Source organism: Sturnus vulgaris, chromosome 24, assembly GCF_052056855.1.
Source record: "Sturnus vulgaris isolate bStuVul1 chromosome 24, bStuVul1.hap1, whole genome shotgun sequence".
Taxonomy (NCBI): Eukaryota; Metazoa; Chordata; class Aves; order Passeriformes; family Sturnidae; genus Sturnus; species Sturnus vulgaris.
This window is the reverse complement of record NC_142266.1, coordinates 3631814-3643705: the sequence shown is the minus strand read 5'-3', so window position 1 is coordinate 3643705 and position 11892 is coordinate 3631814. Positions and strand designations below refer to the sequence as shown.

Sequence of the window (11892 nt, the reverse complement as noted above, 5' to 3'; positions counted from 1 at the left end):
GATCCCCCGTCTCGGGGCGGCGGCTCCGGCGCCTCGCCTCCCGCGGGCAGGAACGGGAGCTCCGCGGGAGGGCTCTGGGCGGCGGCGGGCGGACCGGAGGCGCTCGGCCCGTGGGGCTGTCCCGGCGGCAGCGGCCGGACCCGCCCATGACCCGGGGGTCTCCGCTCGGGGCCGCGCTCGGGTCCCCGCTCGGGGCCGCGCGCGCGTTCCAGCCGTCGCCATGGACACGGCGCCTCCTGGCGGGGGCGCGCGGCCTCTGACTCCTGACCCCGGGCCCCGCCTGTTCCGGCGCGCGCCCCGCGTGTGGACGCGCGTTCCCGGGCCCGGCGCTCGCAGCCGCCATCGCAGCCATGTCGGCCGCCTTCAGGAAAGCCGCCAAGGCGCGGCAGCGCCCGCACCGCGAGCGGAGCCAGGTCAGTGAGCCGGGCCGGGCCGGGCCGGGACCTAGCGGGGCCCTCCGCGCTCCCTCTCCGCGGGGCCCTCCCCGCCGGGCCCTCCGCGCTCTCTCCCCCTCACGCTCCCTGTCTCTCCCGTAGCCCGCCGCCCGAGCGAAGCTGGGCTTGCTGGAGAAGAAGAAGGATTATCGGCTCCGAGCACAGTGAGTGCGGCCGCGAGGGGCGGGCGGCGCTGGGTGGGTCTCCCCGAGGGTTTCCCTGCGCTGTCTCCGAGCTCTGAGCCTCGCTGGGAAAGACTCGGCGCCTCAGCAGGGCTGAGCACGGAGAAGCTGTTGAACAGCTCTGATTGTTGGTTTTATCCTCCCCAGTGACTACCACAAGAAGCAGAATGCTCTCAGGGCGCTGCAGAAGAAAGCGCTGGACAAGAACCCCGATGAGTTCTACTTCAAAATGATACGCGCTGAGGTCAAGGTGAGAACCTCCATTGCCTTCAGGCAGGATTACACTTTGTTGCTCTAAGTCACATTTTTTTGCCCCCTACCTTGTTTTGATTTAAATTTACGACTTAATAGATAAATGAGAAAAATTGGTTTGATGCCTGTAGAAGGCTTTGAAGAAAATGAGGGACAAGGGACAAAGTTCTGCTGTTAGTAGGCCCTACAGTGGGATGGGCTGTCTGTAAATGCTGTGTTTGTCTGCTTGTAGGATGGAGTCCATGTAACAAAGCAACCAAAGGATGAAGTTACCCCGGAGCAGCTGAAACTGATGAGGACACAGGATATTAAATATGTAGAAATGAAAAGAGTTGCAGAAGCCAAGGTAATAACTCACACTTTAGTGTTTTCTAGTTTTCTCAGAATTGTTTTTTTACTGTGTTGTTCTTGATGTTGCTGCTGGTGATTGTGTTTGTTTGGTGAAGTCTGTTTTGTACAGTGCTGGAAAGGACAATAGAAGTGTCAGTGGAGTGCTGGATATAGAGCCTAAAGGTGTGGTGATTATAAATGACACTGTGCATTATTATAGGATGCAGTGACTTTATGTAAATTTCAAGACTTTAAATGTATATTTCTGCGTAGCATGTTCATAGAGAAATGAAATCCCTGAGGTTGGAAGAGAGCTCTCAGATCATGAAGTCCAGCTGTTCACCCAGCCACCACCATGGTCACCACTAACCTGTGTGTCCCCAGGTGTCACAGCCACATGCCTTTAGAGCACTTCCAGGGATGGTGATTTCTCTGGGCAGCCTGTTCCAATGCCTGACTGCCCTTTCAGAGAACAAGTTTTTCCTAATACCAGATCTGCACCTCACCCAGCATAGCTTAAGGCTGTTTCCTCCTGTCCTGTCACAGAATTAATTATGTTGGAAAAGACCTTTAAGATCATCAAGTTCAACCTGTGATCTAACACCACCTTTTCAACCAGACCATGGCACTGAGTATCACATCAAGTAGTTTTTTAAACACTTCAGGGATGGTGACTCCCCCACCTCCCTGGCTCATTCCAGTGCCCCGAGATTTTTTCCTAGTGTTTAGTCCAGCCTAGACTTCTCCTGGTGCAGCTTAAGGATGTGGTCCTCTCATTCTGTCACTGGTTGCCTGGGAGAAGAGACTGACCCCCACCTGGCTACAATCACCTTTCTGGTCTCACCTGAGCCTGCTTTTCTCCAGGCTAGACAGCTCCCTCAGCCATTCTTCATAGGGTTTGTGTTCCAGACCCTTCTCTGGACACATTTGAGCATCTCAATGTCCTTCCTAAATTGAAGGGCCCAGAGCTGGACACAGCACTCAAGGTGCAGCCTCACCAGTGCTGAGTACAGGGGAAAACCCTTGTTAATTGAGAGAAGGGACTAACTGACCCCTGGCTACACTCTCCTGTTGGAGTTAGGAGGTCTCCCATCTGAGGAGAATAATCTGAGGTGGGCTGTTGGAATATGGTGGGCTGGCAATCCACAAAAACATGATCCTCTTCTGAAGATGTGGTATGCTCTGATGTTGATTCACAAAACAGAATCCAATTTTCACTGGGGACAAAAAATCAAAGCCAGCTTTAAACTTCCCTTCATGCTTTTGCTGGTGGTTCCATGGCAATCATTCCCCTTTGCCAAACAGAGGACTCAGTTTTGCCAGGTGGATGTGTGCACTTTGCTTGGGTAACAGCAGGAATCACTGTAACCCTCTGTCTGGAAAGGCAGTGAAGACACATCATAAATATAGACTAGATGTGTTTTCAGAGATGAAAAAAGGAAGGAGGAATTGGGCTATTTGTAACAGCAGCGTCCTCTGGTTTTACTCGCTCTGAGTTTGGCCACGCTTGGACTCTCCGCAGAAAATCGAGCGGTTGAAGGCAGAGCTCCACCTGCTGGACGCCGCGGGGAGCGGCCCGCGCCGGCATCTCTTCTTCGTGGACACGGAGCGGGAAGGTGAGGCTGGAGCCGGGACGACTTGTTCTGTCACCTCTTAATGTGGACTGTCGCTCCATAAAGAAAAGAAAGATAGATACATTTATTTTCCTCAGGAATAAAAATTCGGGTGCTCTAGAAATCCCTTTTGGTTACAAGCTTAGACATCACTTCTGCAGACCCTGTGTTGCTGGGGCTCCTGTTGCTGACTGTAGCAATGTGTTTGGAAGGTTTGCTGATCGAAAGAGTCCATGGAAGTTTATTCCTATTTTTTTTTTAATGTATAGTTCAGGAGTTTGATATTGCTACTCACCTGGACACCGTTCCTGAGCTCGTGGATAGAGTGTACAACCGACCAACCATTGCAACACTGCAGAAAGAGACAGTGAAGGGACCTACTGATCCTGCCCACCTAAAGGTACTGCTGTGTTTGCCCTACAGAGTTCTTCATGTTTTACATCTTTTATATGACAAGCACTAAAAAGCATTAATTGCACCATTGTGGAGGTGAACATAATTGTTTTCTTAAAACTTTTATTGACACAAGGCAGTACTGGATGTTATTTAATCACCAACTGACTGCCTGGAGCCTGCAGTCACATCTTCTCCTGGACTAACATACAGTACTCTTTTCACTGCATCCCAGTCCACTGAGGATGGACCACCATAAGTTGTGGTGTACAGGCCAGAAAAAAGTGGTGTAGATCTAATTAGGGAGTGTCCCTGCAAAACTCTGATAATTCTCCTCTATAAGGGAACATATACCCATGGGACTATCTTTGCTATTTTTTCTATCTTTATCTATTAGACTGCTGCAGTTTCAGGTGTAATTTTTTTCAGCATCCACTGTTAACTCTCCCCTCACACTTCCCTAAAACCCCTTGCACCTTGAATTAGGTGTATATTAGGTGTGTGTGTGTATGTATGTACATATATATATATATATATATATATATATATCCAACACAGATGTCTCTGTTGTCTCTCCTGAACTTACAGTATTTTTCACTTTGGTTCTGAGCCCAAAATGGTTTGAGATTTGTCTCCTTGCTTTCCTTCCTAAAGCCATTTAGGCTATAGTCTCACTTCCTGGCTTTCCTATTTTGAATTGTTTCATGATTCTTCAGCATGAATTGCTTATTCAATCAGCTTTTATTCTTATGTTTTAGTGTCATAGAAGTAGCTACACTTGGCTTTACTGCTGTAGATTCTGCTTGGGTAATTCAGATCTGTTGGACAGTCCTCTGAGTATGAGTTGGTTGTGTGTAAGGTAAAAATAGTTGTCTTAAAATTGCCGACTGGTAAATTTTTAACCTGTTTTTTCTGACTGAGATGTCAGATAATAAACACCCTGTGGTCCCTTTCCTCCTGCCAGCTGTCTCAGTTTGACTTGTCAGTAAAGCAGCTGGACGAGTCCTAGACTGACTAGTTTTCTCCTAAATGTCTGAGTCATATTTTAAACATGTTGGGATCTGTTCTCCTTAATTTAATTACTTAAATCACACCTGCAGTAATACTGTTCCTGTGCTGGGAAAGCTATCCACTCTCATTAGGCAAACTTGACCCAACAAGTTGCATTTTGAGAGGCCTCTGCAGGCTCTGAGCACTTCAGGAACTGGTCTCTGTGTCCTTTGGATGTGTCCTTTTTTTTTGTTTTCCCTCCTCTGGACAAAGTGGACTTACATTAGGGAGTCAAATGTTTTCTTGCATCCGACATTAAAATTCGAAGGTTATAGACCATAGTGTCTAGTTCATCTCTGTCTTAAAACAGCTTTTTTTTTTTTTTCTTGTTTCCAGAAATTAGCCCAGCAGAGGAAGAACCAGTATGACCTCCTGAGGCAGCGCATCGAGAGAGAGAAGGCCATGTTTGTCATCTCACAGAAAATCCAGACACGGAAGGATCTTCTGGTGAGGGATTTGGGTCTGGTTCTCCAAGTCTGTTCTGTTCTGTTCAGGTCATTAGGGCTGGTATTAATGTGTGTTGTATATGTTGTATTTGTTTCTTCATTCTGCTTTTATAGTGACACCTCTAGATAACTTCTAAAGATAAGTAATCCTCTTTTAGTGTGGAAAAAGCAAGAAGATTAAACATTCCAGTAAACTGTATCTGCTAGTCCAAGTCTCACCTTGTCAGCAAGGACAAAGACTCAGCTGTAAAATGGCACTCAAAAGGAGTCCACAATAGTGTCACTAGGGGTTAGAAGCAGGGAACCATTTCTCTAAGTTATTGGAAGGTCTTAAAAATCAAAATGATCACAGAAATTACTTGTCTCAATGGGAGTCCTGTTCTCTGGTGGTTGTGGGCAAAACAGATTGTGCCTGACAGCCTGAAGGGGAAAAGACCAGATAAAATCATAATCCCCACCTAAACAGGGCAAAGTGATCACTTCTCTTTTATGATCAGACCCAGAGAGGGATTCTCTGATTTATGTGGGTATGGGTGGCTTTTCTCCTTGCATGGCAGCAAATGTTTGTATTTGTTCTTTTTTCCAGGACAAAACTCATAAAGTAAAGGTGAAGAAGGAAACAAGGACTAGTCCAGCTATTTACAAATTCAAGTTTCAGCGGAAACGTTAGCCATTCCTTTGAATAATTGTTCCAGTCTGTGCTCAGAAAGGAGGAGCCATATCCCTTGGAGAAGGGCTGGTGCCAGCCTGCTCTTGACTGCAGCTCTGCACTTTGCTAAAACAAATCACTGTGGGCTTGTGGTAGCCATCAGTGTGTTTTATCTAATTAATTGATTAATAAACCAGAGTTTGTCGGTTCTCTTGATATTTACAGTGGGAAGCCATGAGATTTACCTAAGTGTCCTGGTAAGATGCACCATAAACAATCAGTGAACAGTCAAAGTCAGAGTGGAAGGTTAGGGAGGTGGGTTAAGTACAGCCCAGGGATGGGGAAGATACTTAGGGATTGTCAGCTCTGGGGCTGAGCAGGACCTGTCCAAACCCATGAGAGTGGAGCTCAGCGTTTTCAGCTGTCTTTTCAAGCAGGTGAAAGGTGAATTACTCTCTAGTCGTTTCACCAACATCCCCCAATCCATCTCATTTTCCTATTTGCACTATTCTATTGTGTGCTTTTCCTCCAGAGTTGCTTCAGTCCAAACTGAGGCAGTGCCAAAATTCTGTGTACGGAGAGACAATGCAGCAGCCAAGTGTGGGACAAGAGTTTGTCCTCTGGGTTTTCCTCGGGCCGGTTGCATTGCCAGGGTTGGGGGGTGTGCAGACACATCCAGAGTGTCCTGGAGCAGCCCAGGCACGTTCAGAGAAGCCTCCGTGTGAACATTCCTTTCCTTATCTCTCCCCATCACCCTATCGCTGCCAGCAATAAGCACATGGGCTGCAAAGGAGGGAAGAGAAAAAAGATGCTCTTCTCAGGCCCTACCTACTTTGGAGCTTTACCAGCAGCTGGGTGATGAAACGCGATGTTTTTACATGCTTAACTGCAGCTCCAGACGTTGTTCTGCCATCGCAGAGAGAACTGGGGGGAGAACCTTTCAGGGGAGGGTACACAGAGTGTGCAGAACCTGGAGTCTGCGGATTCTGTAGCGGCTGTGAAGCGCCGGGAGGGGAAAACAAAGCCCTGCGTGTGACAGCGGCGGCTCCGGTTCGGTCCGGTTTGGTCCACTCCGGTTCGGTTCGGTCGGGTTTGGTCCGCTCCGGTTCGGTCCAGTCCTGTTTGGTCCGCTCCAGTTAGGTCCTGTCCGGTCTGGTTTGGTCCATTTCGGTCCGGTTCGGTCCGGTCGGGTTTGGTCCGCTCCAGTTCGGTCCTGTCCTGTCCGGTTCGGTCCCCTCCGCTCCGGTTTGGTCCGCTCCAGTTCGGTCCTGTCCTGTCCGGTTCGGTTTGGTCCGCTCCAGTTCGGTCCTGTCCTGTCCTGTCCGGTTCGGTTTGGTCCGCTCCAGTTCGGTCCTGTCCTGTCCGGTTCGGTCCGCTCCGCTCCGGTTCCCCGGAGCCGCGCAGCCTTTCCCCGCTCGGCGGAGCAGCCGCAGTTCCGGGGCCGGCCCGCAGGGGGCAGCAGCGCCGCGCGGCGGGGACGGAGCGGGGCCGTGTCCCCCGTGCCCGCCCCGGGGCTCGGGCCGGTCCCGCGGGGTCACCGCGCACCTCGGGGTCCCCGCTGCCTGCGAAGGGAAATCCCTCTTAGGCTGAGGTTTGAATAGATAAATACTTCATCCTTGCCTTTGGTTAATTTTACCTGCATCCAGAGCGTTGCTGAAAAGGATGGGAAAGAAAAGCAGCAGTTGTGCTGGGAGACCCTCGAGGAGTCCTGTAGCAGGAATTGAAAAGCAGCAATCTGGCCAGGCCCAGCCTTGTCCACCTCTGTCCCACTGCAGAGCAAGTGCTGGAATGGACATAAGTTTCTTTTCCATTCCCTGGAAGGGAGGCATCTCTTCCTGATTTGGAGTGAGGTGTTACAGGACGCAGTAGGCATCCCATAACAGGGATATGTTAAGGGATGTGTATAACATATGTATGCCATAACATAACTGCCAGGCTTTCTTTGAGCAGTCACTGGTCAAGGTCCACAATGCTTGTCCTGGGGGTGGTGGTGTCCACTGGCACCAGCCAGGACACACAGACTCATGATCACAATATGGGGTCTGGGTAGAAAAGATTGTGCCTGCTCTGATTTACTTTTCCCTGGGAAAGCATGAAGGTTTTAACAAAGGGAAAACAGAGCACTGTTACATCTATAGTGGTCACATTGAGCAGGCTTCTTGCTGGACCCTGACCTCCAAATCCCATAGCCTGTGGAGTGATTTATCATCTTGTGGCCATAACAGACTGAAAGGAGGTGCCAGCTCTTGTGCACAAATATTTTTCGCCTATCCCTGCCTGCAATGATGAAGGATTTGGCAGGTGCTGATTTCTGAACTTCTGTGTTAGCAGACAGGGCTGACTCATACCTGCTGCCCTGCAGAATTCCCAATGGCTTCCAGGAAAAAAAATCCACACCTTCTCAAAGACCTTGCTCTTTGACTCCCGAAGCCTTTACTTTGGTATCCTCATACTAAAGCACTGAAATGTTTCAGCAAGGATCTGGAAAGAGCCAATACCTTATAACTGAGTCAAAAACCCAGCCCACTGGACTACAGCATAGGATTTAAAGTGAGACATGGGTGGGATCTGTCATCTTCAAGCTGGACCCTCATGAGGCAGGACAGTGAGAAAATGCCCACAGCTATTTTTTGTTTGTGATAATTATACCATCAAAAGCTGAACCAACAGGTTCTTTAGCAAGGAGATTTCCTACAGCTTGAAAGATACAGATATCAAAATACCCCACAGATTCACAGCTCAGGTTTCAGGTGACTCAGTAATATTGTGCCATATAATCATTTAGTGTAATTTCTTGTTCAAGTCCTGAAGAACTCAATTGATAATGACTGTCTATAAAAGTTAATAGCAGACTACACTTGCAGGATTATCTCTAGGCAGCTGCAACAATATATTTTACTAGCAGGAGAACCATAACCAGCCCTTAGGCTTCTCAGCTGCTTTCCTGTAGGCCCCATTTTCCAACCCTGAACCAGACTGGAGAGCACGGCGGGGTCCCTGGGGCACGGCAACAGAAGCTGACTTGCCTGGGGGTGCTCTGGATCTCCCCAGGGTGGCTACTGTGGGGTCTCCATCAGTGGCCACGTGCTGTAGCAGCCAGAGGGACCCCCAGAGCCTCTGGAGGACCCCAGGCTGTGTTCTTTCAACAAAGGATAGCAGGGAGTCTTGATCCCACCCATGCCACTGCTCCCAGTGCTGCCCTGGGAATTTCCATCTGCTTAGCACACACCCTCCGGATCATCCCGCACTCGCCCACCAGGTGCTGCCATTGCAGGGTCACCAGTGGCACTGTGGGCTGGGCACAGGTGTCTCCAGCTGCAGGACTGGCTGCCCTGGCCCTGCTGGTCCCTAGGACCCTACAGCCAGGTTCAGCTGAGGTGTCTTGCCCGAGGGCACCAAGGAGAAGAGGGTGGTGAAGTTCCTCCACTCAAGCCTGAGCAGCTTCACAGCAGGGAGTTGAAAGAGCAGAATGTAAATCAGGAATGACTAATTGCTGCTCAGCATGGCTGCCCTAAACCTCTCTGTTCCACAGCTCCTTGGCCACCTGGACCTTTCCCACCTGATTAGGAGCAACATGGGGCTGCTGATGTCTGGGAAGAGTCTGTGTACAGGGCACTGTCCCCGTTCATCCCCACACTTGGACACAGCCACCCTTTTCCCTCCAAACAAAACGTTCCTCTCCAAATTCCATTACAGAAGGTTTCAAATAAATACATAAATACCTGCTGCTGCTTCTGTTGAAAGGTGCCAGGCATCAAGAGTGGACCCAGGGCTGAGCAAGGTGAAAGCAGCAAATATTTGCTTTGTTGTCTCACAGTTGTGTACCTGAAGCCGTTAGTGCCTTGAGAGAACCCAGGTGAGCAGCATTGCTCCAAGCAGGCAGGAGCCCATTATTTAGTGAGAACCTATTCCCAGGATGTCCCTGGCTTGGCAGACCTAAAGACTGCAATAGTGAATTAGTGCATACAGATCATCATTTACTGAAACGCAAGCCCCGATGCACCTTTCTAGGGAAGCACTAATTTATTATGCATTGTTATTAGCTGCAGCAGGGCCTTCATTAGAGCTAGAGTTAAGGTCTGTTTTGGCTGCCTCATCAGCATCAGTGAACTGCGTCCCTGCGAGGTTTGATACAATTTAATTAACCTAATTAAAAGCTCTGATTGCAGAGATGATTGGGGTAGAGCCAGCAGCAACTGCATATTTATAACGAGCTAGAAGGTGTGGGACTGGAGCCAAATGATATGCATCTCTAATGAGCTGGTGCTATTGAAGTGTGGATTTGGAACACTAACATTTATTTTTGGCAACAATGGCCAGTTTATCTTCATGATAGAAACGATCACGGGTTGATTGGGTGTAGCAGGCAGCTCAGCACTGTGCTCCCTGGCCTTCTCCAGACCACTGGCAGGCACACACAAGCACCCACAGCCTACCTGCTCCCCACTGATCTCCCCCACACTGCCAACACCTTCCCCTGCAGGCACAGCACACGCAGCCCTGGGGGGGACACAGCACTCACAGCCTGCCCCAGCCCCATGCAGCCATCCCACATAAGCCCTGGAAGATGCCAGCAAGTTTCCCTTCCCCAGCCACCACTTCCTGCAGCCCTCCCAAGCCACCTTCACTCTCCCCACACCTCCTGCCCCACAGCCAGGCTGGGCTCCTGGTGCAGGTAACCCACCTTGGTTACTCCCAGGTATCAAATACTTCATGCCCTGATCTGCTGGTCACCAGGCACAAGTGCCCAGACAACACAAAGCAGCCTGGAGCAGAGATCAGCCCCAGCACTGGGGCTTCAGTGCAGCCAGAACCTCCTGTTTAGTGATGGACAGGCTGCCAGCCCCTCAACCCCCACCAGCTGTGCCAGAACGTGGGGATTCCTGGCAGCCCAGGTCAGGGAACCCCCATTTCTGGGCTGCAGCATCTGTCATCTCAGTAGTGCTCCTTCTCTCTCCACCTTTAAAGGCTACGTGGTGCTAAGAGGAGTCAGGGGTCCAGTGCACCCAGCAGCAGCACTGGGACGTCCCAGGCATTCTTAGCAGCCAAGGAACAGCAGCAAGTCTGCCAAGCCACTTGGAAAATTTGATCCATGCTAATTATGCTGAAAAAAGCTCTTCTGATAATGAGTATGAAATGGAAGCGTAGCTAATACTCATCTCTGAGTGCCATTAATCTTTAAAACTGGAACAATAAGTGAAAACACTGCAGGGCATATGAAGCAAGGTGTGATTCACATCTGCTCCTCCATGGCTGCCTGATTTATTGGCACAAGGCAACTTTCCTGCACTGTTTCAACAGAGCTGCATTACATAACACCATGGACTGCTTTGCTTTGCTTGCCTTTCCAATCAAGGCATCTCCTCAGAGTTTTACTGATCTTCTGTCCTTTCCTGGGACATGTCAGGAGCACGGGAGACAAGTCTTCCAAAGCCATGGCTTTTTCCCAGGGCTTGGCCTCTCCAGAGATGGTTCTTTCCTCCTGGCCCTGACAGTCACTGTGGCAGCAGGGATGTGGTTCTGGGTGTACTGGTGGGGCAGGGCAGGACAGACTCCCAGGGCCCTGGCTGCTCTGTGCTGCCCAGAGAGCTGGAGGGGGGAATGGATGCAGGCAGGGGGATGGAGCCTCCCTTCCCATCCCTGCCGTGACAGGTGCTTGCAGGTGCACCCACAGCAGCACCTGGGGTACCTGTCCCCTCCCTGCACTGCACACTCTGTTACAAAGCCAAAGCTCTCCAGGACCTCTGCTGCTCAGATGCATCTATCTCACTTTTGATGTATTTTATTTTCAAATAGCTCTCTCTGGGACTTACTATCTTCTATTTAAATTGTGGATTTGCTGAAGTGACCTTTTAGCTGACTCTGAGGAGAGATGGGTAGCTGCTTCCCCTTGCAGTCCCAGAAAGACTGCCGACCCTGTGGCTTTGAACAAGTTCAAAGCATCACTTGCCTTTTGGCCATAGCCTCAATAGTGCCTTTGCATGGATTTTTCTCCCACACTCTTGAAAAGACATCATCAGAGACATTTCCCCTCATGGGCTCTTTAATATTTACAATGACTTTGTGAATAGATAATATATTCCACCTTTTTTTTTTTTAGCCTTTTAAAAGCACATGATCCTTGTGCAGTTGGAGGAAGCAGTGGATGCTGTGTGCTGCCTTTGAGGCTGGGAGGACAAACAGATCTGGGGGAGATGAGGATTGCTCTGAGCCATGCTCACTGCCTGCCCACAGCTCCTGGCAGAGTCCTGGGGACACTGGGGACAGACCTGGGGTGGCCCTGCCGAGTCTCCTACTGCAAAAGTCCTTAGAACCTTCCTCCCACTACTGACTAAGCCCAGAGCTGATCATCTTGGTAGCTGGAAGACAACTGAAATGCAAAACAGAATGCTTCTGAAAACTGTCCCATAGATTGCCAAGCATCTTATAAAGCCTGGCCATGGGCTTAAGTATATCAAAATCATATGGATGCTTTTTGTCAAAATCATTCTAAACCAGGAAGGCAGCAAGCAGCTTACAACCCAGAAGTGTCATAGATGTACT

General features: G+C 49.9%; 1 protein-coding gene across 1 annotated transcript; it reads left to right on the top strand.

Annotated features, from left to right (window-relative positions):
• Positions 1–287: 287 nt before the first annotated feature.
• Positions 288–5565, top strand: UTP11 (UTP11 small subunit processome component). Its single transcript, XM_014881332.2, has 8 exons — positions 288–413; positions 537–598; positions 764–866; positions 1101–1214; positions 2721–2814; positions 3081–3211; positions 4591–4701; positions 5287–5565. The coding sequence occupies exons 1-8, from the start codon at positions 351–353 to the stop codon at positions 5368–5370; spliced, it is 762 nt and encodes a 253-aa protein (XP_014736818.2). The 5' UTR covers positions 288–350; the 3' UTR covers positions 5371–5565.
• Positions 5566–11892: the final 6327 nt, after the last annotated feature.